The following is a 27404-nucleotide window of genomic DNA, read 5'->3' as shown; positions in this document are numbered from 1 at the left end:
TTAAATTTCAGATGAACAATAATTTTTCAGTATAAGTCTGTCCCATGAAATATTTGGACATGGTTACAATAAAAATTGTTTGTTGTTTGAATTCCAGATTCTACTGGAAGTCCTGTAATGGACCTGCAATCCTATTTTCCAGGTCCCTGGCTCCAGGGCCCACTGTGACACAGGATTCATCCTGGCATTCAAGTGCCTACACAACCTGGTTGCCTCATTGATTGGCCCTTGCCCCCACTCTTCCCTAAGGAGAACACTCGATACAGGATGACCCCCTTCTACTTCCTTCCTCAACTTCATCTTTCAGTTTCTCCATTGTTCATTTGTTGGCTCTTTTCTCTGCCTAAAATGCCCTATTCCTTTCTCTGCCACTCAAATCCTGCCCAGACTTCAAAGCTCAGAACAAATTGCATCCCCTCTCTATAATCTTCACTGAGCAGCTTCAGCAAACATTGCTATTTTCCTTTGCTGAATTCTTACTATTGCACTAATTGGAAACTCCCAATTCTGTTCTCCTTTTGTATGGTTTCTGGTACCCAAGTCTTATCATTTCAGTAGGATTGTAAGTTCTCAGTGGCAGGAAACATACTTTATAATGAACACTTAATAGGTGCTCAATGAAATTTCTTTCTTTCTCTTTTTCTTTCTTTCTTTCTTTTTTTCTCTCTTTCTCTCTTTCTCTTTCTTTCTTTTTTTTTTTTTTTTTTGAGACAGGGTCTTGATCTGTCACCCAGGCTGGAGTGCAGTGGCATGATCTTGGCTCACTGCAACCTCTGCCTCCTGGGTTCAAATGATTCTCATGCCTCAGCCTCCCGAGGAGCTGGGACTACAGGCGTGTGCCACCACATCCAGCCAAATTTTTGTATTTTTAGTAGGGAAGAGGTTTCACCATGTTGGCCAGGCTGGTCTCAAACTCCTGACCATAGTGATCCTCCTGCCTCGGCCTCCCAAAGAGCTGGGATTACAGGCATGAGCCACCAGGCTTGGCCATGAAATTTTCGATGATTGATAAGCCATGTACTGAGCAGGCCTGGTAGGAGAATTTTATCAGGCCAAGAATCACTTAAAGAGCATAATGGTGAATAAACGACTAGTTTATTAAATGAATTCTGAGTTTGTCATTTAAAATTTTTGTCTTTTAAGTGAGAGTATAAAGTTGGAGACAATTCCTGCAGCAGATATTTTGTGCCTAAAGCCCTGTTCACCTAAGCCTGCCTGGAAGCAGAATTGTGGCTTGCTACTCTTGCTATTAGGCAGGGACATGGTACAGCTGTGATGAGTAATGTGCATGGGTGTGTGCATGGCCCTGCAACTGTCTGCCTTTTAATCACAATATTTCTTCCCTCTGATTTTTACATTTATCTTTAATTATAATCTTGCATTATACTCACATTCTTGAGGAGAGCAGTGGACTTCTATCTTAGTAATGCCTTAATTAAAACTTCAATTAATCCAGGCGCGGTGGTTCACGCCTGTAATCCCAGCACTTTAGGAGGCCGAGGCAGGCGGATCACGAGGTCAGGAGATCGAGACCACCCTGGCTAACACAGTGAAACCCCATCTGCACTAAAAATACAAAAAAATTAGCCGGGTGTGGTGGCAGGCGCCTGTAGTCCCAGCTACTCGGGAGGCTGAGGCAGGAGAATGGCATGAACCCGGGAGGTGGAGCTTGCAGTGAGCCGAGATTGCATTACTGCACTCCAGCCTGGGTGATAGAGGGAGACTCCGTCTCAAAAACAAACAAACAAACAAACAAACAAACAAACAAACAAAACTTCAATTAAGAGGCAGTGGCTGAGTTGCCACTGGACTGTAAGGTGTTAGAATTTGGAAGTAGCTTTCTGTCTTTTGTTCACATTTAATAATTTTTCAGAAAGTCTGTCATATTTCTTCTTCTGGTTACTGTTATCTTTTTCCTCGTTAATGAATATATATCTCTCAAAAGAATGGGCCAGAATCATAAAGACTAGGCCATGAGAAGTTAGTCATCTTAGCTAACCAGAGTACATCTTTATTAATGTCCAGAGGCAGAGGTAATTATGATGTACTGTGTGGGATTAAAGACTTTCTGATGAATGTTCTTCTGTGAAGCAGTTATATGGGGTACCACCATAGAATGTGGCCACTTAAATATGTGTCTGTGTGTCTTTGGAAATTGAGGCAGCCTAGAAGATTCTTCAGGAGCCAGTAGCCTTAGACCCAGGGCTACCCTGACTACTAGTGCTGGCTTTGCCAAGCATTCCATGCCTCAGCTGGAAAATGAGAAACAGACCAGAGAATTTCTAAGACTTTTCTAGGCATAACATTCTGTGCTTCTAATGCAGAGAAATGGTGCAAGACTCATGCCCTGGATTGGCACATTTGTGTAGTGCGCTCTGCTTTCCATTTTGTTAATCTGTGGAGAGGGACAAGATACTTGTTGGCTGGATATTCTTCTGGCTTCCCATTTTTCACTTTGAAGTTGTATTATTATTATTATTATTAACAGTGTCATGTAGACATCTTTGCAGGGGAGGTGTACCAAAGATTGGGAGCTTCTTCCTGCCCAGTAAGTGCAGCCATATGGCCAAGTTTGAGAGCCTTTTCTCCCAGTTTTAATTTCTCTGACAATAACAAGGTCACAGAATTCAATATTTCATTGTCCTTTAGAATTTTGGAAATCTAAATTCATTGTTTTTCTTTTAAGTCTTAAAACTTCCTTTGACGGTAGTGGCAACTTTATATTAAAGAGGTCTACACTGAGAGACTGCACAGTTTATGAGGCCATTAGAAGCTCAGAGTGCACTTTGTATTCTTGCTTTAAACAATATAGTATGAGTAAAAGCAGTTTGCAAATGGGAAAGCATTATATGTGTAAGATATTCTTGTTATTCCATCTACTTTCTACTGCTCTGCTAAACATATCTTAGAGAAACATTGTAGTCTTCTCTGCAATCCATATAATACTTTTCCTGTTCTTTACTTCATTGGTCTTTTGCATTCTTATCTCTGCCTTTCTTTCTTCTGAAGGTTGTCTCATGATATGAGCAATTATTAGGCAAGCTACATGTAAAATCATTCAGAAATGAAGGCACATACATTTTTATCATGACTCAGATATCAAAGGACTGCTGCTTATAGGATGTCCTAAGTTTGGGCTGAAGATGCTAACATAAGCACAAAATAATTTCCTTTAGTCTAGTCTTATTCTCCTTGAAACATATATATTTTTTGCTATAAATAAAATAATAATTTTATAGGTATAAAGAAAAATAGAAATCTCTTGTACACCAATGACTTGGCAGAACGCTGTAAGTCCTCATTGTTTCCTTTAAATTTTAATGTGGTGAGATGCAAGAATTCATCTTCCTAATGTTTTACTACCTTTTGTTTTCTGCAGCAGAGTCACATTTCTCTATGTAAGAATTAATATAGAGGCACTAGATTTGGGTGGAAAAATTAACTTTTCTAGACCAAGACTTTTTTTCCCCTTGAAATCCTCATTGTAAATAAAAACTGTAAAACTGTTAATACTGTTATTTTTGAGAGACTCATATTCTTTTTTGTCTATACATATATTTGTAATTGCACTATAGTTAATGAGCTTGTTTTAGCAAAATGTGCTCTGGAAGTAAGTAAACTAGAATTCTACAATATAAGAAAAAGTTGGAAGGATCTCCAGCTACTCAAAATATTAAAGTTGCTTTGGCGTGCTAAACTAAATTCAGACACCAAATGAATCAGATAATCAAATAACAGTCACCTTAAGTAGCATGCCACTTACTAGTGGCATTTAAATATTTCTTTTAAGATACTAGAGAAAAGCTTAATCAATAGAGAAAATTATTGGAAATTAAAAATAACTTTTAAATCAATGAGTATGATACATCAAATTAAATTTTTGCATTTGAGTCACCTGTCTTGTACTCTGGTAAAGATAAAAGTGGCATGTATTTTTATTTGAACTTTTTAGTTTTGTATGTGTAGAAACAAACATCCAAGATAAGATTATTTTGTGGCTTGTGCTTTTTCTCCTTTTGAGAATAGATTATGAACATTTTACTTCGGTAGAATTCTACTTATTATACTTCTTTGGCAATTAGAATTTAACAATTTTGGAGGACAGGATTTTGAATAGTATCTCTTTTACTATTACCTCTCCTTGACTTTAAACAAAAAAGTGACTCTTAGGGAAGAGTATCAGTGACTCATGTTCTGTTGGAACATTTTTACACCATTTGGCACACATGTGAATTGGCCCATTAAACTTGCTAACTCTGAGGCTTGGTTCTTTTACTGGAGAAAATTCCCTTAGGAAGTAGCAAAAATTATTCATAATATTCTAAAGGCAGGACTTACTTGCCTTTTTTTTTTTTTTTTTTTTTTTAAGAATGATTTGGAGACTTTTAGAGTAGCCCAGGTTCTGGTTGTTATTGTATACAACTAGTGGCAACAAAGCTGTCTCATCACTAAAAGGGCTTAAACTTATTCCTCCAATAAGAAAATGTATTGAACAAGAAAACTTTGGTAGCTCAGCTTCCAGGAACACTTTAAGCTTTATTCTTTAGTGTTAGTCTTTTAGTAGTTATGTCTAAAACTAGTTGATATTGAAGCAAACTGGATATATATATGTTATTGCTACCCTTAATATGTTTTGTAATTTTTATATTTTAATTAACTCATTAGTATGTAGTTATGACTTTGACTTTTTCTCTTCTGATATGGCACAACTTAAATATATTTACATGAGTTATAGAAACTACATATCCCCACCTCCTCTTTTCTGGTGGCCAGAAATTTTGGACAGAAATGAGAGCCAACCACACCCATCTCTGGGAGAGCAATACTGTGAGCACCCATTGGGAACACATACAGACCAAGCTTAAGTGAAAAACTGAAATGCTTAGCGGTGCTAATATATATATATATGTTTTTTATATATATATGTTATATATATATACACACACACACATATATGTATATATATATATGTGTATATATATATTTTTTGGCCATGGATGGGGAAAAATGAAAAGCTTTTTGAAAAATTGTATTGTTTTTTAAAGAAAAGGGCCCATCCAACTATTAGCTATCAATTTTCTAGGAGACTGGGTTATTTTTCTGATTTGTTCTCAAAATATTTACGGCATTACATATTTTATTTGGTCTCTGAAAGACTGAATCTGAAAGTATAAAACAACAATTTTCAGTTTTAAAGTTACTAGGTCTTAAAATTTACGCATTTAGGTAAGCCAAATATCCATGTCATTGTCTAGGTGGAATACATTTTTTTTTTTTGGCGTAACTCAAATGCTTTAAATGTTATATTTGCCCTTTTAGTTTATTGGTGCCAATTTCTGGCAGCCAGATGTTTCATAAATTAAAGAAATATTGTTTGAAAGATTCAAACATGCTTATTTAAAAAATTATTCATTGACATGTGATATTTCTCAATGAGAAAACTCATTATTTAGCTGCTCAAGTGATTATGTCTTGATTGTTCAATAAGATTGCTAGCTTTTTTTGATGTCAGAGATTCTTACATTTCTTTGCTTTATTCCCTGTATGTGGTAAAGACTCATCCACATTATTTGTTCATTGATTGATTTACTTTTGAGTCTCACCCAATCAAAAAGTGAAATAAACAATTTTAGTATTTAATGACTAAACTTGATATCACCCAAATGTGACAAATTCCTAATGACATCAGCTGTGCTCTGCTATGCTCTGGATCTGTGTCAAATTCAGCTCAGGGCAGCTTGACAAAACTGACTGAAAAAAAAATATGTATGTGATCAAGCAACTTTGTTGATTATCTCATATGCATCTGAAATCATCATGTAAGTCAGCATTGTGGTGAAGCCAGAGGAAATGGAACTATTGTCATTTTGAAGATTAGTCAATAAATCACACGTGGGGAACAATTTCCTGCGTGAAAATTGTATTTCTTTTAGCCACCTCCAGATTCCTTATAAATCTATAATAAGTTTTTCAATTCTACTACCAAAAAAATCAATAAAGGGACTTCCAGAAAGTGTTCTTATAATGATTTTTTTTCAGGATTAGAATTTTAAAAATCTCAACAGTAAAATGTCATACCTACTACTTTGCTACTTACCAACTCAGCATTGTTCTCACCGAGTTTGTAAGCATATGAGTAAGGGTAGATCATCATTTGGGAGTATGAGTGGATTGTCAGATATGCCTTGATGGAAGAGAGTTTGTTGCGGATGAAATCAGCCAGGGCCTTGGTCTCCTTTTCAGACTCTGCAGCAGGTCCACAGTAAGTTTCAGCACAGGGGTTTTGAGAGGCTCCAATTTCTGGAAAAACATATGATGTTAATGGCAAGGATCACCTAGTGAAGTTCTTGTGAGGATGTTTTAAACTTTCAAATTAGGGAGTTGTTTTCGTAGGAGTCCTTATCAAGCAGTCCTTAAAGTTGTCCCTATTATGTATATATTATATAGTAAAATATCCATTTAATCACAGGATTAGGATGGTATGTTTTTAAGCTAACGTGGTAAGAAGTTGCATATGGAATCACCAATGTGTCTCTGTGTAGTATTACACAATGATATCAATATAGTGCAAGAAAATTAATAAGTAAGGGACAAACTAATATCCATGAAAAAATTATTACTATGATCATTCTTAATTGCATTACGATTTTATGTAAATAATTATTTATTTAATAGCTGTCTGCCCCTCTAGACTATACATTCCATGAGTAGTAGGATTATGTCTGGTTTGTTCAGCCTTATATTTTCAGCATCTAGCACAGCTGGGAACGCAACAGAGTTCTCAATATATTTTGGTCAAATGAATTAAACTGTTTTTTTTTTTTTTTTTGGTGCTTTTAGAAGGTTAGAACTTTAAAATATAAAACTTGCTTTTTTTTATTTTAGATACTGTTGTGTTTTCGTATTTTTCCTCTTATGTTTTTCAACGGATACATGCAAAATGGCTAGCCAGATACTTACCACACCAACCAGCATCAAAATTTCTGTTGGGGTCTGTGCCAATGCAGCTAGATCCAGCATGGGTGGAGCGAGTCTTTCTCCATAATCGGCTCTGAAAGTGGACTACATAGTTAGGACAAATATAATAGAGAGGGGTTGGTTTTAGTTTCATCAGCCTCTCTCAGTATTGGTGCATATACCTTGGTCCAGGTGTAGATGTAGCCATCAATATTGAGCACAGGCAGGACATAAAAGTCTAACTTGTCGAGAAGCTCTGTCACTTGGATCTCATGTCCATAGGTACGAACAGCCTGTATGTGAATTATGAAGAGGAATTTCATGGAAAAATGGAATTATGATGCTGTTAAAATTTACAAAGACTGTTGAATGTTAACTTTGGTAATAAAAGCAGCATTTCCTATTGAGGTGGACAATATTAATATTTAAAAAGCAATCAGCAAATTACTACCAATACTTGATATTTTTATTTATAATTTTTATTTCTAATCTTCTCTGTTTCCAGGATATTTCTATTGCATCCTTCTTATTTTAACTTTTTACTATAATGAGAAACTTATTTAATTAAAGACTTCTAAAGAACATATATACTCATTTCTTTTAAGATAACAACTACAGTAGCTTTTTACAAAGTTAGTAGGGTATAAGTGTAAGTAAGGTATAGAACTTACTAGTTCTAGTAAGTAAGAAGTGTCTGTGGATAGCTGTGCATGTTCCTAATAATGTCATTTAGAAATGTATTTCTTTTCTATAAAACCTCCTGTAGATGATCTCACTAGAGGGAATGTCCAATATAACAAGGTAATGAGAATGCCTCTCATAGTAAGCTCACACTCATGGATTTTGGGGAGGCTCTCACCAACAATCCAAGCTGCATAGTGATGGGAGTTTCCTTTGTTGTCTTTCTCAAGAAGGGACAATCCTGTTGTCCCTGTTAAATAATGTAGATACTTATCTATGAATGAGGGACATCATGCCCATTTAATACGTTCTCGTAGTCACAGTCCCCCTGCTCCACCATCATATTAAACTTAAATTCAACCCTTCCCTAGGCTTGCTTGAATAAACTTTAAAGTAGATTAGACTTCTATGTGTGAACAGTTTTTATATACTGTTTGTAATTATATATATAAATTAATTACAATATTACATGATAAAGCATGTGCTTTTTGGGTTGGAGGAGCTATGCAATCATGTTCTTTTAATGGTCTACAAATTGGAAAAATAGTAAAATTTAATTCTAACATCCAGTTATCCTCTTCTGAAAGGCAGATTGTGAGCTACATAGTGAAGCTAAGTGATGCCAATCTGATACATAATGTCTAGAAACCAAGACTACATAACAAATATGTACGGAAGTGCTTCACACAAAAATTATGTTGTATATAATAATATTATTATATATTTAAAGCACTTCAATGTTTTCAACTTTTAAATTTGAAATAATTTTAGACATACAGAAGAATTGCAAAAGTAGTTCCCATATACCCGTCATCCAGCTTCCTGAATGTTACCATCTTACATAACCATGGTATAATTATTAAAGTGAATAAATTAACATGGATACAATACTATAAACTAAACTGTAGACTTTATTCAGATTTCACAAGTTTATCCACTAATGTCCTTTTTCCATTCTAGGTTACAAACTAGGATCCTACATTGCCTTTATTTGTCACGTCTCTGTAGTCTTCTCTGATCTGTGACAGGTCTTCAGTCTTTTTGTGTTTTATGACTTTAACACTGTTGAAGAGTGCTGGTCAGTTTATTTTGCAGAATGTCCCTTACTTCGAGTTTGTCTAAATTATTTTTCAAAATTAAATTTTGTTTATGATTAAAGGGAGGTCATTTATTTTAAGGAAGAATATCACAAAGGTGATATGTCTTTTCACAGCATATCTGAAGCTACGTTATATTGATATGTCTTATTTATTATTGGTGATGTTAACCTTGATCACTTAGTTAAGGTAGTTCCTTCTGCTAGGTTTATCCACTCTAAGTTTTCCCTTTATAATTAATACTTTTTGTGAGGAGATAACTTTTAGACTCTGTAAATATCCTGTTTCTCCCTAAACTTTTACCCACTAATTTTACATCCATCTGTGGATTTGCCTGACATGATTATTGCTGTGATGTTCTAGTGATGATTTTATGTTTTGCTCATTCTTTGTACATATATTAGTTGTAATTCTTCTGCAAGAAGGAGTTGTTCTTTGCCTCTCTTTTATTTATTGCATCATCTATGCATATCAGTATAGACTCATGCATATTTTAAAACTTGTTTTTAAAAGGCCTTTACATTCATCTTATTATTAGAATGATAAGGAATGAAAAACAGTGTCATTTAGAGTAAGGACTACTATGCACTCTTTTCTTTTAATCTGAAGTGTACAATGATTATTAGCCAAGAGATAATGATCAGATTGGTTTAACCACAACCATTAGCTTTTACATGACCAATCACTATGCTAGTTGTTGAACTCTCTACCAAATGTGGGTGAGAAAGTTCGGATGAGTGAAATTCAAATAAATACAATTTTTTTTTTTTTAAAGAGATGAGGTTCCACTGTGTTGCCCAGGCTGGTCTCCAATTCCTGGGCCCAAGCAATTCACCTGTTTTGGCCTCCCAAAGTGCTAGGATTATAGGCAGGAGCCACTGCACCTGGCCCATAAATAGAATTTTCTGCCTTATAAAGGTCTGTTGGTGGAAGTTGAAACTAATTTCCAAAATTGGGAACTTGTAATTGTGTATTTTTTTCTGTGTTATTATTCTCTCTAGGTTTTAAGGAATTAATTGAAAATTAAAACATACATTTCTCTTTGCCAAAAACCACTCTACACACTGACCTCTCTTACAAACCACTGGCAGAATGCAGGAGAAATCCACTCTCTGGCATGGAAACCACAGTCCATGAAAATGGCAGGCTTATTTTGTCCAGCTTTGCCAACCTATTGCAAACAAAAGGAAAAGGGAAACCATGATTCATCATAGGACATTCAGGGGTTAACCTCCACTACCCATCTGGGCTTGAGACTCAACAAGTGAAACCCGACAGCAGCAAGAGCTGGATCCCATGATTAAACTAAAATATAATACTAACACAGTATGTTCTCGCTTCTAGACTCACAATGTTTGAGCTGAAAGCTTATATGGCTGTTTATTATTTTTATTAAGCTTGACAAGCTCATATTTTCAGATGATGCTTGATTACCCTGCTTAATTGTACTCATGTGGAGGTTATTTTCAGCTGCTGTTATTAGGTGACATGACCAAGACAACTGGATGAGTAATTAGAAGTAATCATGATTGTCGCTAATCTTGTAAGAATTTTTACTACTCTCTCACTTATTCCGTCTTTTTATTTCCTTCATTAGAATTACATGACAAAAATGGTGTTAGAAAATGACAGAAACAAATTGTTGATGTGCTTTGTAATGTTGTCTGATAGACATGAAGTTTATGAACCTCTTTAAAAATGGATTTGCAAACCACAGCTGGGAAAGAAGAATTTCATCAAGGTAGATAATCATTTACGTTGCTTACAAGAATGTGGTTAAATTTATAGGTCTTCTCTTATTTTATTGCATTTTTCCTTTTGAATAAATCAAAATAATGATTTAAAAATCCACATATGATAAAAGAAGCTGGGGAATCTGGTTCCCTCGGGGATGTAGGCAGGAAAGAGTTATAACAATGTTTGGGATAAGCGTGTCTGTGAAACAGATGTTCATGTGTTAGAATTCATTGATTTAAAGCCCTCAGACATGGCAAGGTCATGGTTAAAAATGATTACCTTGAGGAGGTAAATAGCGCGTCCCTCAAATGTGGTTCCGATAACACTGCGAGAGATGAGGGCTGGATTCTCAGTGGCGACTTGTTGAGTCCAAGCCTCTATCTACCAAATGGAATCATTTGTAGATCAATGTGGCATTCTTGGTTCAATTCCCAAAGTAATATCTGTCTAAATCATGTGCACATCATACCGTTTCCCACTTGTTGTACTTCTCATAACTGTGTCCTGTTGCACGAACCCGGCTATCAAACTGAGCCTCCACCACATTTCTCAGGTTGTTTATCAGTACCCTGCAACGAACCAAAGTGGGTGTTCCTATGAACATAAGTGTATTTTTCCCCAGTGAACACACATAAAACCCCAGAGCCACTGCTTTAGTAGATGGCACATTGCACTCTCCATAAATTCTCATGTTGTCCTCTGGTTCTTCCTGATGACCTTCAGCTGCTCCAGAGAGATTCTGTTACTGACCATAAAGAGTGAGTAAGTCATTAAGAAGGATACTGGAGAATGCAAGCAAGGTAGGATCTTCCACAGCCCAAACCTCAGGTATTTGACTATCTGTGAACCTTAAACTTGGAAAATGGTTGCTCCTGGTACCTGGGACATTTTGGGTCAGGGCCTTGGGCTTCCACACAACACTATGTACTCAAAACCTATCTTTGGTCTTTCTTCCTCAGGACTTTTCTGAATTTAGAACTAAAAGTCTTGCGTTTCAGGAAGCTACTCAGTCCTGGGTAAATGGGAGGAGTTGTCACTTTGGACCTGTCTCTAGGTTCTGAGAAAAATATCTTGTCTGGAAATTCAGAAATATTAACAAGCTGAAGATTTACTTGGTAAAAGAAGAATGAGTTTAAAAAACTAGTTTCTATTTGCTTGTCTTTTGGGTGGGTTAAGTAATCTAATAATGGTTCTATAGCAAGGTAATATGAAAAGTGGTAACAGAAACCTTTGAGGCCTACTATTTAGAGAAATGAATTGTCCAGGTGATAGTTTCTATTATGAGGCCAGTCTGAAGGTGTGTGTGTGTGTGTGTGTTGTGTGTGTGTGTGACTTCACTTCCCTTTCTACTTTGAGTGAAAAGTATGCTTGGAAGAGAGAAAAGTTTATGATCATTAGTATCCTTGATCACAGTACGGTGAATATTACAGACAGAGGCCACTTTGCAGAAATTTCTATTATCCACAGTTAAACCTTGAAATGATTTTATCTGACATACAGAGAATTGCAGACACACATCAAAAGTCTGCTTCTCCTCTGGCTGCCCCAAGGACATTCTGATGAAGTATGTCAGGGACATCCTCTGAACCTTCCTCCTGGTCACTCCTTCAATTGGTGAACTTGGGTACGAACTTGTGTCTGTTTTTGGAAAGTGTAATAAATTAATACTAACTGGAATCTGTTTCCTAGCAAAAGACAAACACTTTCTTAAGGTCTTAACTATCTTAAGGTAGTATTTAAAAAGGAAAAAATGCAGATTTTAAAAGTTATTCCATGGAGAAATATTTTCTATTGAGCAGCTGCCAATGCTTTGTGAGTGTATTAGTTTTCTATGGCTCTTGTCAGTTGCCACAGACTTAGTGGCTTAAAACAACGTGAATTTTTTATTTTATAGTTCTGTAGGTTAGCACTCCAACACAAGTCTCACTGGGATAAAAATGAGGTGTGGCTAAAAAAGAGTTATCAACAGGGAAGCTCTATGGGAGAATCTAATTCCTTGCCCTTTCTAGTTCTGAGAGGTCGCCTGCATTCCTTGGCCATACCCTTTTTCTCCACCTTCAAGGCTTCAACAGGTGATAAAGTACTCACATCCAATCACTGTGACCTCTTCTCCCTCTCTCTTTCACTTTAAAGACTCATGATTACAGTGGACATATAGGACAATCCAGAATAATCTCCGTATTTTAACATCAGCTGATTAGGAACCTTAATTCCATCTATAACCTAAATTCCTTTTTGTGATAAACATGACATATTCACATGTTCTGGGGATTAGGATATAGAGTTTTTTGGGGAACATCAGTCTGTCTCTTATAGTTAGGAACAATGATTTTAGTCAGCACTATAATTATATTTACTATCCCAGTTGAATTGTTAAGGAATAGGGTGGAAGTAGAAGGAATCATGAATGAGGAATCAAAAGATCAAGGTCATAGTTTTGCCTAACTCATAAATTGGCTTTAGAAAAGTCATCTAATCCCTGGACCTTAATGTCATAAGTTTTAGAAGGGGGTCATTTGATTAGTAAATATTCAACATCCTTTTCAATTCTAAAATGCAGTGGCTTGATTCCAATCTATAAGCCTTAGTCATTTACATACATGTCTTCCAATTTTATGAAAAAAATAAAAATTTCCCAGTTACCACTGTCATAACTCAGGAAAACGTGGAGGAAAACTAAAAAATAGTTCAGGAAAATGATATTCAAGGATAACAAAAAACTAAAAACAGACTAACCAAACCAAAACAAAGCAAGCCAAGTAAGACAAAAACCTGGAAACAAACAAAAAAATCAACCGACAGAAACTGCTAAGAGGACAATTATGTCTCGATATCATAATGTGAAAGAACAAATCTTACCTAATAAGGATGAGCTTCTCGGAACGAAAAAAAAAAACAAAAACCCAAGAGGACCAGAAAATGACACCCTCTTTCATTTCAAAGCTTCCAGAACATATTGCTATCCTCTTACCTGCACCCAACCCTTGAGTTGAAATTATTATTATTATTTTTGTTAATTTATTTATTTTTGAGATGGAGTCTCGCTCTGTCGCCCAGGCTGGAGTGCAGTGGTGCGATCTCGGCTCACTGCAACCTCCGCCTCCTGAGTTCACGCCATTCTCCTGCCTCAGCCTCCCGAGTAGCTGGGACTATAGGTGCCCGCCACCACGCCCGGCTAATTTTTTGTATTTTTAGTAGAGACGGGGTTTGACCGTGTTAGCTAGGATGGTCTCGATTTCCTGACCTCGTGATCCACCTGCCTAGGCCTCCCAAGGTGCTGGGATTATAGGTGTGAGCCACCGCGCCTGGCCGAGTTTAAATTATTTAGGAGGATCAGTGACTGTGTGGGGGCTGGCATTTTGTTTGGTACTAAGAGACATTCTGTTAGAGAAATTACTACGTTAAATATTAAACATTTTCATCAATATCCAGGACAAAGAAGCATAAAAAAACAGTTAGTTAAATTGAAGATGACACCCAAGAGTAAAAATATCCTCTAGTAACTTGCAAAAGAGCATCAGAGTGAGGTTGAAATGTGTTGCTGACTTCTGCTTGAAGGCTGGGGACTGACCTCAAATGATCCTTCCCAGCCCTGTGGTTATTTGATTTTATTAGATTTAGGACAAAGTACTACTTTAGCTATATTACAAAATATTATTACTAAATAATGAGCTTCCATTCTAGAAGATTAAAACAATGGCTTACAGCTCCAAAATAGAGAAGCATGTATAGTATTTTATACTTTTATATGCTCGTTTTATAGTGCCATCCAACTACTCTTTTTTTTTTTTTTTTTCTAACACACAAGCAAATTAGATAACTGGGACTCCCAAAAAAGCAAGGAACACAATGTCTGAGAAGTAAAGAAAGACATGACTCAGTTTTATCCCCCTTTCAGATTTCTGGAAAATAGAATATTTGATCAGTACCTGGACTTTGCGCCCACTGTTATTGAAGAACATTGCTATGTGCCTATTGCTGTCCTGGGACACCTTCCTGTACGCCTCTGAAATATGCAGAAAAATGCTGATATACGTGTGAGCAACAATCAGTCTCCCTGGATCAAGTAGGGCAAAGCAATCTTTCTACAGTCTGTAGCAAGGAATTCCATGGAGGGCAGGCCACCTAAAGGTTCTGTCAACTTAGCTTCATAACCATAAGTTGGAGATTTACACTATCTGATTCCTAGTCTTTCTGTTACTAAGAGTGAAACTTTTGTCATTTAAAACTACAGTTATCTTTCCTTTTGCACACATTTTGATTTTTTCCTATGATAATTCAGGATCTGATTAAAGCTGCCAAATAATACAGGTCTTGGTGAAGAGGGTTGGAAACACTGAAAAAACCTGAAAAGTTATTTTGGTAGAACTTGTGTGCAGTGGATGGCTCTTGTTATATACAAACACTACTGCAAATTTTTGCCAGCAGGAAATCGTCTAAATACAAGTTAGTTACCATATGAGGTAATAATGGGATGCACAGGGACTGCTTGCAACCCCAGCAAGGATATTGCTGGTATGCTTCTCCAGGATTTCCAGGGACTTATTATTATTTAATATTTAGAAAATTATATGCTACAAATGTGCTAAGCAGCGAACAGCGAAGCAAAAATTAACAAGCTCTTAGCCCTCAGGGGATGTCCTATGTTCTAGATGAGACAACATTCATACACAATTCCCAAAAAGTTCACCACTAAAAAAGAAAGTGAATTTTCTATCTGATTATAAATAGAGATTGAAATTCTATCAGAAACCATTTTACTGTTTTGTGATAAGGGTAGAATTAAGACATCATTCAGGTAGCTAGGGTTAACCTATGGTCGCTGATCTTTGTTTTTCTTAAAGAATTACAAAGAAACTCATCTTTTTGAATGCTACTGAAGGCTCCAAGGACTAGAATTTTAGCTGTCCTTTTCAGTATAATAAAAAGAGCAAAATGTTATAGACATGAATCTTAATCACATTTTGAGACTTACCAGGTTATATCTTTGTTTTAAAAAGACAGTCAATTCTTAAGGTCACATTTTGACACTTCCTTCAGGCAGAAAGCACATAGCTAAGCTTTGTGAGGCATGATAATGGGGTTAAACATAGTAGTTACTGTTGACTCTTAAAAAAAAAAACATATAATCTCCTTCTTTGTACAACAGTAAACCATAGCAGCATTCTCAGCAATATAATACCAGTTGTAATTTATTTATATATATATTTTTATTTTTACAACAGCCCTTTGAGAGAGGCATTGTATCTTCATTTTATGGATAAGAAAGCTGAAGCTCAGAAAGGTTGAGCAAATTACCCACAATCACACAGCAATGTGCAAAGCCAGGATTAGAATCTAATCTGTTTTTTTCCCAAAGCCTTTACCTGTTGCACTATGCTACCCACTTCTCCTGATGGAGGTACAGATTTTATAGGTGACAATTCTGACATCTTCACTGGCACAGATACTATTCTTTTACATTTTTAAGATGTGAAAAACAAGAGAAATTTCTGTTAAAATTATATAGGCTACATTCTTCCAAAACATAACAAAGGCTTGAGCTTGTGATGGGGGATTGCTGGATAAACATTCGAATGTTCAGGACCGGAGCCCAAGACTTTGTCTTTGTTCCTCCCTAATCTGCCCCCTGGAGGAGGACCTCTGCTTTGTACTAGAGACTTTATTTCCTCCTTCCCTCTTATGCAAGTGTCCTGGGTTAGCATGGTCTCTCCCACTTCTAAGCCTTAGCATATGGTCTGTTCTCTTCCTAAAGTATGGTTTTTCCTTGTCTTTGTCTGGCTAATCAACTCCTACTGATCTTTCAGTTCTCAGCTGAAGAATCATTTCCTAGGACAGCCCTCCCTGACCCCTAGACTTGCTCTATTCTTCTGAACTCCAGCACTTTACTCTTCTTTCCATCTATTAAATACTACTGCAATTCCTTATTTAAAGTCTGTTTTCCCCTAAAGGATGTGAGGCCATATCTGTCCTTATTGGAACTTGATACATGTAGACATTCAATATTGATTTGTTGGATCAGCAAATGGACAATTGCCTTTACTTAGGAAGACATTCTTGTCATGAAAGACCTAGATGAATGAAAGTGGTATTCAGTAAGGGAGACAGGATCAGCTTAGCCAACTACTCTAGTCCTTTCTTTGCGTCTTTCTCTCCATGCCTTCTCCTACCATTAGAGATAGTGGTGGGACTTTAGAGAAAAAAGGACAGAAGGGCCATTCAGACTGACTCTAGACTTATCCTTCTGCTAAAAAAAGCATAAATAGCCCTCATAACTCACAATAGGTCTCGCTGATCCCCTGGAAAGAAGAGCTGATAAGATTTCGGGTTAAAACTATGTCTAGCTGAGAATAGAGTATCCATTGGCTAGGCCTGTACTCTATACATTGCTTGTAAAATGGACCAAGTCAGATATCTGGCAGAAGACTTGGGGTTCAAGAATAAAAACCATTTTAATTAGAGCAATAACTAAACACAAAATCCATCAGAACTGAAGTCTTAAGACTTGGAATCCAGGGCCAGCTCTGCCGTTACCTATTTGTGGGGTCCTGGGGAAGGCATTGGTCTTGGTCTCATTTCTTCCTTCCCAGAGTTATTCAAAGGCTCAGATGAAAGCATGCATGGGAGAGAATTTTAATATTTATAAAACATAAACTTACTTGTATTGTAGTTCATTCTGCTTTAGAACATTCTCCACAGTGACAGTATCTTCTGCTTTAACACGGAAGTCAACTGTACTGTGAGGTTTGATTTGTGTGACAGAATCTGGCTTCCAGAAGTCAATCTGAATAAAGGATAAGATAAACTATATTGGATACCTATAATTCAATGGATGAATGATAATCTGCGAGCACATTATTGCTCTACTGAATTGAGTTATTTTCAAAATCAAATCATCTATGAAATCTGTTGAAAATATTTCCTTTGAGTGAACAAGGGTTGGAACCAAACAGTTAGATGTTGATAAAAGTGTTTACAAATATATACATAACCTTGATTGATCATCAATGAACATGAAAAAACATAGAATCATTTCCCATAATGCTAGTTGGTTGTATTCTGTAACTGTTCTTTTCTATTTATTGATGTTCTGGATCACTAACTTGTTGGAATAGATGCTTTGTGGTAATGGATCTATGTGCCAGATGAATGATGAGTTAACTAGAATTACAAAATTTAATGGAGAAATATGAAGCTGTTTTACTTTTTAATGGACTTATTTTATGAGTTTATCTTGGAAGTCACAGTAATATGTGGAACCAGGAGGATCCCTGACCTGTGGCAGATACATCAGGAAGAAAAATGGTATCTTTTCACAATGGGTATATTGACACTGTGGCTGGAGACAAATTGATCTTGGGGATCCAGTCATGTACTGACATTTTCATTTATTCAGTTACTCATCAACTATTGTGAGAACCTACGATATGCTAGGCTCTGTGTCTGAGACTAGGAATACATTAGTGGGCAAATCAAACATGGCCTTTGTCTTTATGGGGGAGACATTAGAGAAGATGAAGCCCCAAACAGCTGTTTTTTTTTTTTTTCATCAGTGGATGTGTGGTTTTAAGTATCACTTTTCAGTGGAAAAATATTAACTAAAACATACTGTGTCTTGTAGTCTTGTAGGTGTCTGTTTTTCTCTTCCTTGCTTGTGCTGAGTGGAAGCCTAGAAGTCTGAGGTCAGCCTGACATTGGGTCTTTCTTTGTCCCTGTGTCTCAGCCAATCTCTGTTCGGATGTTTGTGCACTGCTTTGGAGCTAGAGATATGTCTGATGGTGATATTTAGGACCACTGATTGGAAACTTGGAAGGGAGTTTGGGCAGTCTTAGAGGTTATGCAGCAAAAACTGACGAGGTAATACTGTAAGGCATCTCAGTTTCAGATACACTTGTGGGGCTCCCAGTAACCTATATTCTGTCCTGGTAAGCTTCAAACCACTGTAGAAATCTAGAGGTGGTGAGTCATGAATCAGGCCCATAAGGAATGTCAGGGCAGTGGGAGGCAGGGATACTGGTGTTCCAGAAGAAAAAAGCATGAGTGAGGTTGTCACAAAGGGATTGAAAGGATAGAGTATCAATGTTTGGATAAGGATTGGCTGTAGAAGGTGATCTAGTGAGTCAAGGATGAGAGGTTAAATGAAGTGAGGAAGTATAAAGACATGCTAAGATAAGGACAGAGAAAGCAAGGGGCTGGTGACAACTTCTAGTTAGCCAACATTGTGGAGAGAAGGGCAATTGAAGATAAGCACATTATAAGAGAAAGCATATTTTTGAAACTTAGCTCTGAATTTGTGTTCCTAATAAACACCTGTCATTCTATGGTGTGGTGGGAGAGAGAGGTATGTCTTTATTATAGACGACAAGGTTGAGAATTGGCAAAGCACATAAAGTCCTCCATGTATCTGTAGCTGACCAGACAGTGTCCCGCTGGCACATAATTGCTGGGACCTTTTAGTGTGCTCAGTGTACTCCCCTTGCTAAGATCTGCCTCTCTGTACCTGAGGGCTCTTTCCTGTAGAACTGGGAAAAGCCAAGTTATCAGCTCTAGGTAGACAGGAGGTACCAAGGAAATTATTCTTTGTGGTTCAACCAATAATCCTGAAAAGCAAATGTTGAATTACTCCAACTCCTTCACCTCTCAGGTGGGATAATTCTGAAGTGTGTTGTTTGCACACATTCCTAGAGTTTCCCTGTGGGTTTACCACCAGTTGTCCTCTGTGATAGCTGGCTTAACACTGTTTCCTTTGTTGGCTGCCTTTACTTCTATTTAGCACTCCCCACTTCTTCACCAGGGCTCCCTGCACTTCCCAGATAAGATTCTTTCCCTTGAATCTTTGTCTCAGGGTCTGCTTTGGAAGAGCCTGTATTAAGATGCTAGCTTTCCACTCAAAGCATCAAATGCTTGCATGATGTTCTTGGTGGTGGTTCTAGCAGAACCTTGTGTATATCTAGTGCCACTTCAGAACAGCTTAATTGCTTATAAATGGTTTTCTTTCTAATATTAAACTGAAAATTGTCATCTGTATCCTCCTAAGCTCTTACCCATTGGTCCTAGCTCTGCCAAATATTAGAAGAGTATATCTATGTAGAGAAAGTGTTACTTTTAAGATTTCAGTGTGAGAATTATGGATTCTTTAAGATGGGGCAAATAAATCTCATAAATATGTTTGAGAAAAACTTACAGAACTAACCTGAGGTTGCTTAAAAATTTCAGTTTGACATGGAGAAAACCAGTTAGCAAACCTGTCAACATACAACACTCTGGAGTGTTGCATGTGTGACACAGACCCACTATACTGGAGTTAGTCTCTGATACTTCCTAGTAGAAACATGGCTGGAAATCAGGAGCAATGCTATAGCCTCACAGCTGTTTACCAATGCACCAAATATGAATATAGGTAATAAAGTCAAAGTAATAACATAAGGTGATAAATATAAATTTCAGAAATTACCAGGACCTTGTGAATGAGATGTATGTCTGAAATATAAACATGGAGTGAAATATAGGATGTAGATGTAGGGAATTAAACTATACATTATGAAGTTAGAAAACAGAAGTTATAAAATTATAAATGTGACAAAGAACCATATAGAACATTTATTGGATGATCAAGAGATATCTTTAAATGATAGCATTATAAGAATATCAATTTAATCAGCCGGCTGCCTAACAACTAAAGAATCCTTCCTAAAATATCTCAGAAAACTAGCCTAAAAGCAAGATAAAGTAGCATGCCAACCTGAAATTTTTCCAGGAATAAGATTGGCCAATAAAAAAATAAATATTGGTGTTGGGGATCTTTTTTTCTTCAAAAATTTGCATGAATTTGTTTCTTCACATTGCATTTGGCTATAAGTCAAACATCTGATAGACTTTTCATTTATCTTGGTGAAATTTTCCTTTTTTGTTGGAAAAGAAAACAACTTCTACTCAAGGCCCAATTCCAGACAGCAGTGAGGAACTTACTGGTACAGTAGGGATGATAAGAACATTGGAAGACAGTAACCATGTTACTCCAGGCATAGAGAAAAATGCACCTTAAATTTGAGAAACACAGACTTCAAGACAGTCCAGAGAAAAGTGAATAGGTTTTATGGTGAATGCCTTCAATAAAGGAACAAGCACAACCCTGATTGTGAGGAGATAAAATAAAATCCTTAATATTCAATTATAGATGACAAAAGAAGGGCTGCTGGAGTACAGTGTGGTCACGGATCTGCCCAATATATTCAGCATTTAAAAGGACATGTTCAAAAGCTGAGAGGAAGGACACATGGCCAAGGATGAATACAAAGACTGGATGCCCTTGTAATGATCTTATCAGGAAGGCTACAGCCCAGAATATGCTGTTGCCGTAACTGCTAAGGAGAATGAAAATCTCATTTCAATCATGTTGAAAATAAAAGAATAAAGAAGAAATATGTGTCCCACTGCTTGGAGCTAAAGCATGATGTTTGCAGCCAGAGGAAAGAAAGAAGCCCTATTTAACTGTTTTTTGGCTTCTGTCTTTTCCAAGAGAGAGTTACACTATTCCTTGTTTATTCTATTACTACTGAGAGATGAAATTACCACAAGGATAAGTAAAGATTTTTTCATGTTATGATTTGAACAGAAATACCTTCTTTGGAAAGAGAACATTGAGGCCCAAGGTAGATGAGGACATAGGTGATTGATTATACTAGCCATATAAATTGTATTCAAAATCCCAGACCTAATGATAGTAATAACAGCAAACACATATAATTCTTACTATTTAAGTTCTTTCTAAGTGCTTTACCTATATTAATTCATTTACATCTCACAACAATCTCCTATGTAAATAGTATTATCATCTTCATTTTACAAATGAGGAAGTTGAGATCCAGAGAGGTGTCCAAGTTTGACTAACAAGTAGTAAGGCTAGGAATTGAACCCAGGCAGTCTAAGTCCAGACTCTCTGCTCTTGACCACTATGAAATGCTCAATTTTAGATAACTAAAAAAATACTGCAGATGTGATTGCAGAACTTTCTCAGCAATCTTGGAAGAATCAGAGCTTGAAGGGCTCACTGGCGAGTAGAGGGGGCAAGTTTTAGATTTTATAAACAAGAAAACAGGTGAAGCCCAGAAGCAGGAGCTGCTGGGGCCTGGCATGGATTCTGGCAAAGCTGCAGAGTGAACTGGAAGCAGATGGATTGTGAATGCTGAGGAAAGGAAGCTGTGGTCTCTGGGAGCCAGTATGGTTTAAAGGAAGAATAAGTCAGGCCCAATTAACTTCACCTTAGTTTTGGATGAGAGCACTAACCTGGTAGAATGTTGAATCTTGATCTTAGTAAAGCATTTGATGAAGTCTCTGCATTGATATCTTTCTTTATAAACCAGAAAGCACCAGGCAGAGTTACCCCTAGGTAACACCCCCCTAGCTTGGGTAGTTGAGTAAACTTATGCAAGCAGAATAGGTTAATGAATCTCTTCAGTGCTTAACACTATGTCTGGCACATTGGAGATTCATGATAAATATGTACTGAATGAGTGAAACGTAAAGAAGGCCTCTAATTCTGTGACTCCTGACCTTCTTAATGTTTTCCTTTATCAGCGACAAGGATAAAAGTCAAAAAGACATGATTATCAAACTTGTTGGAGAGACAAAGTTAGGGGGAAGAATTATTGCCCTGGATGACTGAGTTAGTTTTCTAAAAGATCTCAACATGCTGAAAACAGGCTGTCAAGATAAATCTTAAAAGTGTAAATCTAAAATCCTACATTTAGGTGAAAAAAGTCAATTAGGTAAGCACAAAAGGAGGGATATCCTGTTTGAGGGTGATTCATGTGAGGAAAAAAAATTACCTAATGGTTTTGATTGAACACAGGTTAATATAAGCTCATAGTGTTCTATGACTGTTTAAGATGCTAAAAAGAATCTTAGGCACCATTAATAAATGTCTGCTTTACAAATGAAGGCAAGCAATGGCCCTGTAGTATACATTAATCAGAGCACACCTGGAGGTCCATAGTCAATTCTGCTAACTACATTTAAAAAAAGAAATATAGACAGAAAGACTGAGCTGTATCTAGATGTGAGCAGAATGATCAAGAGTCTGTAAACCAGTGCTAAGAAAAATTACGGAAAGCTTGAAAAAGATAAATCTTAGAGGTAACATAATATTTGGCTCAGCTAAGCCCAACAGGTCAAAGTTAGAGAAGGAAGCTTTCAGCTCAGAATAAGGAAGAAAACCGTTGGAATGATTTGTAAGGCAAGTGGGCTATTCCAAAAAGTAGTATACAAACTATTCCTGGAAGTACTCAAACAGGTTTTACCAGGAGTAGTAACTGGGGATGCTGTTTCCCAGAAGGAAATTCCAGATTTGAGTGGATTGCTGGAATAGATGAGTTTATATTTCTTTCAATTCTGAACTTGTGAGCCTGTGATTATGACACTCTCCACCTTCTTCTTCCTTCCTCTATGCCTTAAAAGCTACAAAATGACTATACATGTGTATGTATGTATATGTGTGTGTGTGTGTGTGTGTGTGTATAAGCTAGCAGATTATTTTAGTTTATATATTTATGAAGAAACGGCATTGGCCCAAGTGGAACTACTGTATTTGTGGTCAGCAATAGCTTCCTGCCACATTGTATACGCAGTTTAAAATGTCAGTTCTCACCTCATATATAGTGGATTAAAAAATTAGCACAGAGATGTCAGTTTTTTGAAAGCAAAAGAAAAGTATGAAAATCACTCATGGCTTTTTACCCTCTTTTTCCCCCTCATGTCATATCATTAAGGGGACCTGAATCAAGGTCATGAAAACCCAAGCTGTTTGATTTGGAATGAAAGAAAATCAAAGAGGACAGATGATACATGGGATGTGGAAATGAATTTGAAGTTGGACAAAAGCCCAGTTTTTCAGTAATATCCAAGTTGATCATTTTTCTCTTTTGCCTTAGAAGGAAAGTGACTGCACATTAGATGTTCTGTGACCTTCGTGACAGTTCCAACTCATCCAGTTGTCACACTGTCAGCTCTTTTAAAAGTTACCATGGATTTATAATACTACAAGGCTTATGGCAATCTAATTTAGGCAGAAAAAGAAGACATTATGGCACTAAATGTTTTCCAAGTTTTTATTTCTTGCTACCAAAAGTGCTATAGTTAATATTTCATGTTTTTTTTCCATTGTTGGAATCACAGTGCAATCTAAGATTTTAAATTAGATGTGAAGTAAATCAAAATTGTTACTTACCTGGGTCGTGCTGGCCAACTCGCGGATTATGTTAATGTGATTTTCATCTTCAACGTTAACACGGAACACCTTCTCGCTGAATAGTGAGATAATAGAAGCACAGAAAATTGGAAATGAGTAATGTGTCCAAATTTGGGGGCTAGCAAGGAAGAAGGACTTGCTCCTTAAAGATGGCTTACTTACCCTTCAAAGTGCTCACCACCATGATGAGCAGATGCCAGGGCCACATTCACCAGAACCAAGAGCGCCAACATTGTGTCTGACCAGGTCTAGTGGGTAGGTCTCATCTGCTTTTATAATCCTGAGTGTTCTTTGCTTTCTTCTCCTGATTGCAAACAGGAACTATCATATCTTGATTAATAGTTTTCCTGGCATTGTTGCCTTGGTAGCTGTGTAAAGTCTGAGAGGGTATCTCTCTCAACACCTGTGGAAATAGAGTAAACACCCTCAAATTCAACTTATTTAATTTGGATCGGAACTTGAATAGTCTGAGAGTAAATTAGATTTAAATAAAATCTATTTTGTATTTTTTTCTGTTTTGAATTGAGAATTACATACAATAAATTCTACAGATTTTAGTGTAAAGTTTGATGAGTTTTGACAAATGTGTAAACCCATGTAATAAACATCCCAAACAAGATATAGAACATTTTCATCACCCTAACCAGTTCCCTTGAGCACTTTTCCAGTCTATTTCTGTACTCCTCTCAAGCAAATGTTACTCTGATTTCTGGCTTTATACATTAATTTTGCCTGTATTAAACTTAATGTAAATGAGATTATACAATATATATTCCTTTGTTTCTGGCTTCTTTCATTCAAGATAATGTTTTTGAGATTTATCAGTATTTTTGTTTGTATTACCATTATTACTATTGATATTATTTTTGAGACAGAATCTCGCTTTGTCACTCAGGTGGGAGTACAGTAGCGTGTGATCTCAGCTCACTGCAACCTCTGCCTCCTGGGTTCAAGTGATTCTTGTGCCTCAGACTCCTGGGTAGCTGGGATTACTGAAATGCACCACCATGCTTGGCTAATTTTTGTATTTTTAGTAGAGGTGCAGTTTCGCTGTGTTGGCCAGGCTGGCCTTGAACTCCTGGCATCAAGCTATCTGCCTGCCTTGGCCTCCCAGAGTACTGGGATTACAGGCATGAGCCACTGTGCTTGGCTTTGTTGGTATTATTGGTTTATTCCTTTTTATTAATAAGTGATATTCCATTGTATGGATATGTCATAATTTGTTTAGCTATTTACTGTTGATATATATTTATATTGTTTCCAATTTTCTGTTATTGTTAATAAGGCTGCAATAAACATTTTTGTACAAGTTCTTTTCTTGGCATATGTTTTCATTTAAGGGGGTGGACATGTGAGTGGAATTGTTAAGTAATAGTGTAAATCTAGGTTTAACACAATAAGATTCTGCTAAACAATTTTTCCATAGTGGTTTGTACCATTTTAAGCTTCCATCAGTATCTAGTGGCTTTGTGTTCTCTCCAACACCTTGTTATTTTTAGTATTTAATTTTGGTGTTTCTAATGAGTATAAAGTGGTATCTAATTCTAATTTTAATTTTAACTTGTATTTCCCTGATGATTAGTAGTGGTGAACATCTTTTCATGTGTTTATTGATCATTTGTAAATCTTCTTTTGTGAAGCATCTATTGAAGTCTTTTGCCTTTTTAAAGAAATTGGTTGTCTTTTAATTCTTGTGTTGTAGCCGTTCTTTATATAGTATGGATACAAGTCCTGTGTTAGAAATATATGTTCCAAATATTTTTCCCAGTATGTGGCTTGCATTTTTGTTTTCTCAATGTTATGTTTTGATGAACAGATGTTTTTAATTTTGATAAAGTTTGTTTACCAACATTTTTCTTTTATAATTAGTGTCTTTACATTTTTTCAAAGGAATTTTTCCTATCTCAAGGTCTCAAACACATTCACTTATTTTTTTTCTTATAAGAGATTTGTAGTTTGGGGTCTTTATGTAAGATATGAGTTTTTAGTGTAAGATATGAATCATTCATTTTTAAAATATGGATATTCAGTAGATCCACTATTATTTGTTGAAAAGGCTTTTCTCACATGTTCTAGCACTTTCTCTATGGATCTCAATGTATGGTAATGGCTCTTTAACCTTTAAGAAAATTTGTTTATCATGAGAAACAAGGAGACAAACCAAAATGAGGGACATTCTTCACAAAAACTGACTTTTACCCTCTAGAAATGTCAATATTATGAAGGATAAAGGCTGAAGTATTAGTCCAGATTAAAGAAGACTAAAGAGACATCCTAGATTGGATCCTAAGTCATACACACACACAAAATGCACTAAACACCACGTTAGCCCTGGGAGGCATTAAGGGCGGCCCCAACTCACTGGCCAGGGTTGTCATGGATGGTAGAATTACCTTAGACTTCCTCCTTGCAGGCCATGGTAGATTCTGTGCAATAGTTAATATTGTTAACAATAGTTAACCATCACTGTCTGCCTTAGACAGACAGGCAGCTTTTTCCTTAAGTTTCAGTATTGACTGTTCCACTTCACCTGAGGCAATAATTTGCACACAACAAAATTTTTTTAAAAGTTAAAGAGCCATTACCATAATTTGAGATCCATAGAGAAAGTGCTAGAACAAGTGAGAGCTGGTCAGGCACTAGATGACTCCATGCCTCACTGAGGAAAAATAACCAAACATAGGCAAAGGAAATCCTCAGAAGCCAAGAGACAAAATGTCATCATATGCATTCTTTGTGCAAATTTGCCAGGAGGAGCACACAGATGCTTCAGTCGATTTCTCAGAGTTTTCTAAGAAGCACTCGGAGAAGTGGAAGACCCTCTCTGCTAAAGAGAAAGGAAAATTTCAATACATGGCAATGGCAGACAGGGCCTGTTGTGAAAAGGAAATGAAAACCTATATCCTTCCTAAGAGGGGGAAAAAAAGTTCAAGGATCCTAATGTGCCCAAGAGGCCACTTTCAGCCTTTTTCCTGATTTTGCCCCCAAATCAAAGCAGAACATCTCGGCCTATCCATCAGTGATGTTGTAAAGAAACTGGGAGAGATAGGAAATAACACTGCTGCAGATGACAAGCAGACTTACGAAAAGGAGGCCGTGAAGCTGAAAGAATAATATGAAAAGGATATTGTTGCACTCTGGGCTAAGGAAAGCCTGATGTAGCAAAAAAAGGAGTCATTAAGTCTGAAAAAAGCAAGAAAAAGAAGGAAGAGGAAGATGAAGAAGATGAAAAGGATGAGGAGGAGAAAGATGAACAATTGAAGATGAAAAAGATAATGATAAATAAGTTGGCTCTAGTACAAGTTGTTCCCCTAGTCTATAAAGCATTTAAATCCCCTGTAAACCCTCACTCCTTTTAAAGAAAAAATGGAAAGGTAAGGCTGCCTAAGATAAGTTTTTAAACTGTATACTATCTTTTTCTGTATGGTTAACACACTACTAAATGTATCTTCTGATTGTCCTGTCCTGGTGGTATTTTCGATAGACACTAACATTGCCTGCTACAGTACTGGGGTTGTAAATGGGTGTGGAAATTTAAAGTAGGTTCTTGTCAGTGCACAGCCCAAATTAGTTGTATATGAGGATGGTAGTTTTTTCATCTTCAGTTGTCTCTGATGCAGTTTATATAAAATAATTGTTGTTCAGTTAACTGAATACCACACTGTAATTGCAAAAAAAAAAAAAGT

General features: G+C 36.6%; 1 protein-coding gene and 1 pseudogene across 1 annotated transcript in view; one reads left to right on the top strand and one right to left on the bottom strand.

Annotated features, from left to right (window-relative positions):
- The window catches only part of CPB1 (carboxypeptidase B1), a 32261-nt gene extending 8140 nt beyond the window's left edge, over positions 1–24121 (bottom strand). The window contains exons 1-9 of the mRNA XM_516808.9: positions 23881–24121; positions 23698–23773; positions 17132–17256; positions 10942–11041; positions 10752–10853; positions 9805–9906; positions 7140–7250; positions 6961–7051; positions 6098–6300 (exon numbers count right to left, since the gene is read on the bottom strand). Coding sequence (XP_516808.2) covers positions 6098–6300; positions 6961–7051; positions 7140–7250; positions 9805–9906; positions 10752–10853; positions 10942–11041; positions 17132–17256; positions 23698–23773; positions 23881–23951 — 981 coding nt within the window. The 5' untranslated portion in view covers positions 23952–24121. The remainder of the gene's footprint in view (positions 1–6097; positions 6301–6960; positions 7052–7139; positions 7251–9804; positions 9907–10751; positions 10854–10941; positions 11042–17131; positions 17257–23697; positions 23774–23880) is intronic.
- Positions 24122–26219: 2098 nt separating this feature from the next.
- On the top strand, positions 26220–27004 carry LOC134809529 (high mobility group protein B1-like; annotated as a pseudogene).
- Positions 27005–27404: the final 400 nt, after the last annotated feature.

The sequence above is a fragment of the Pan troglodytes genome, chromosome 2 (assembly GCF_028858775.2).
Source record: "Pan troglodytes isolate AG18354 chromosome 2, NHGRI_mPanTro3-v2.0_pri, whole genome shotgun sequence".
NCBI lineage: Eukaryota > Metazoa > Chordata > Mammalia > Primates > Hominidae > Pan > Pan troglodytes.
This window is presented reverse-complemented; position numbering and strand designations above follow the sequence as displayed.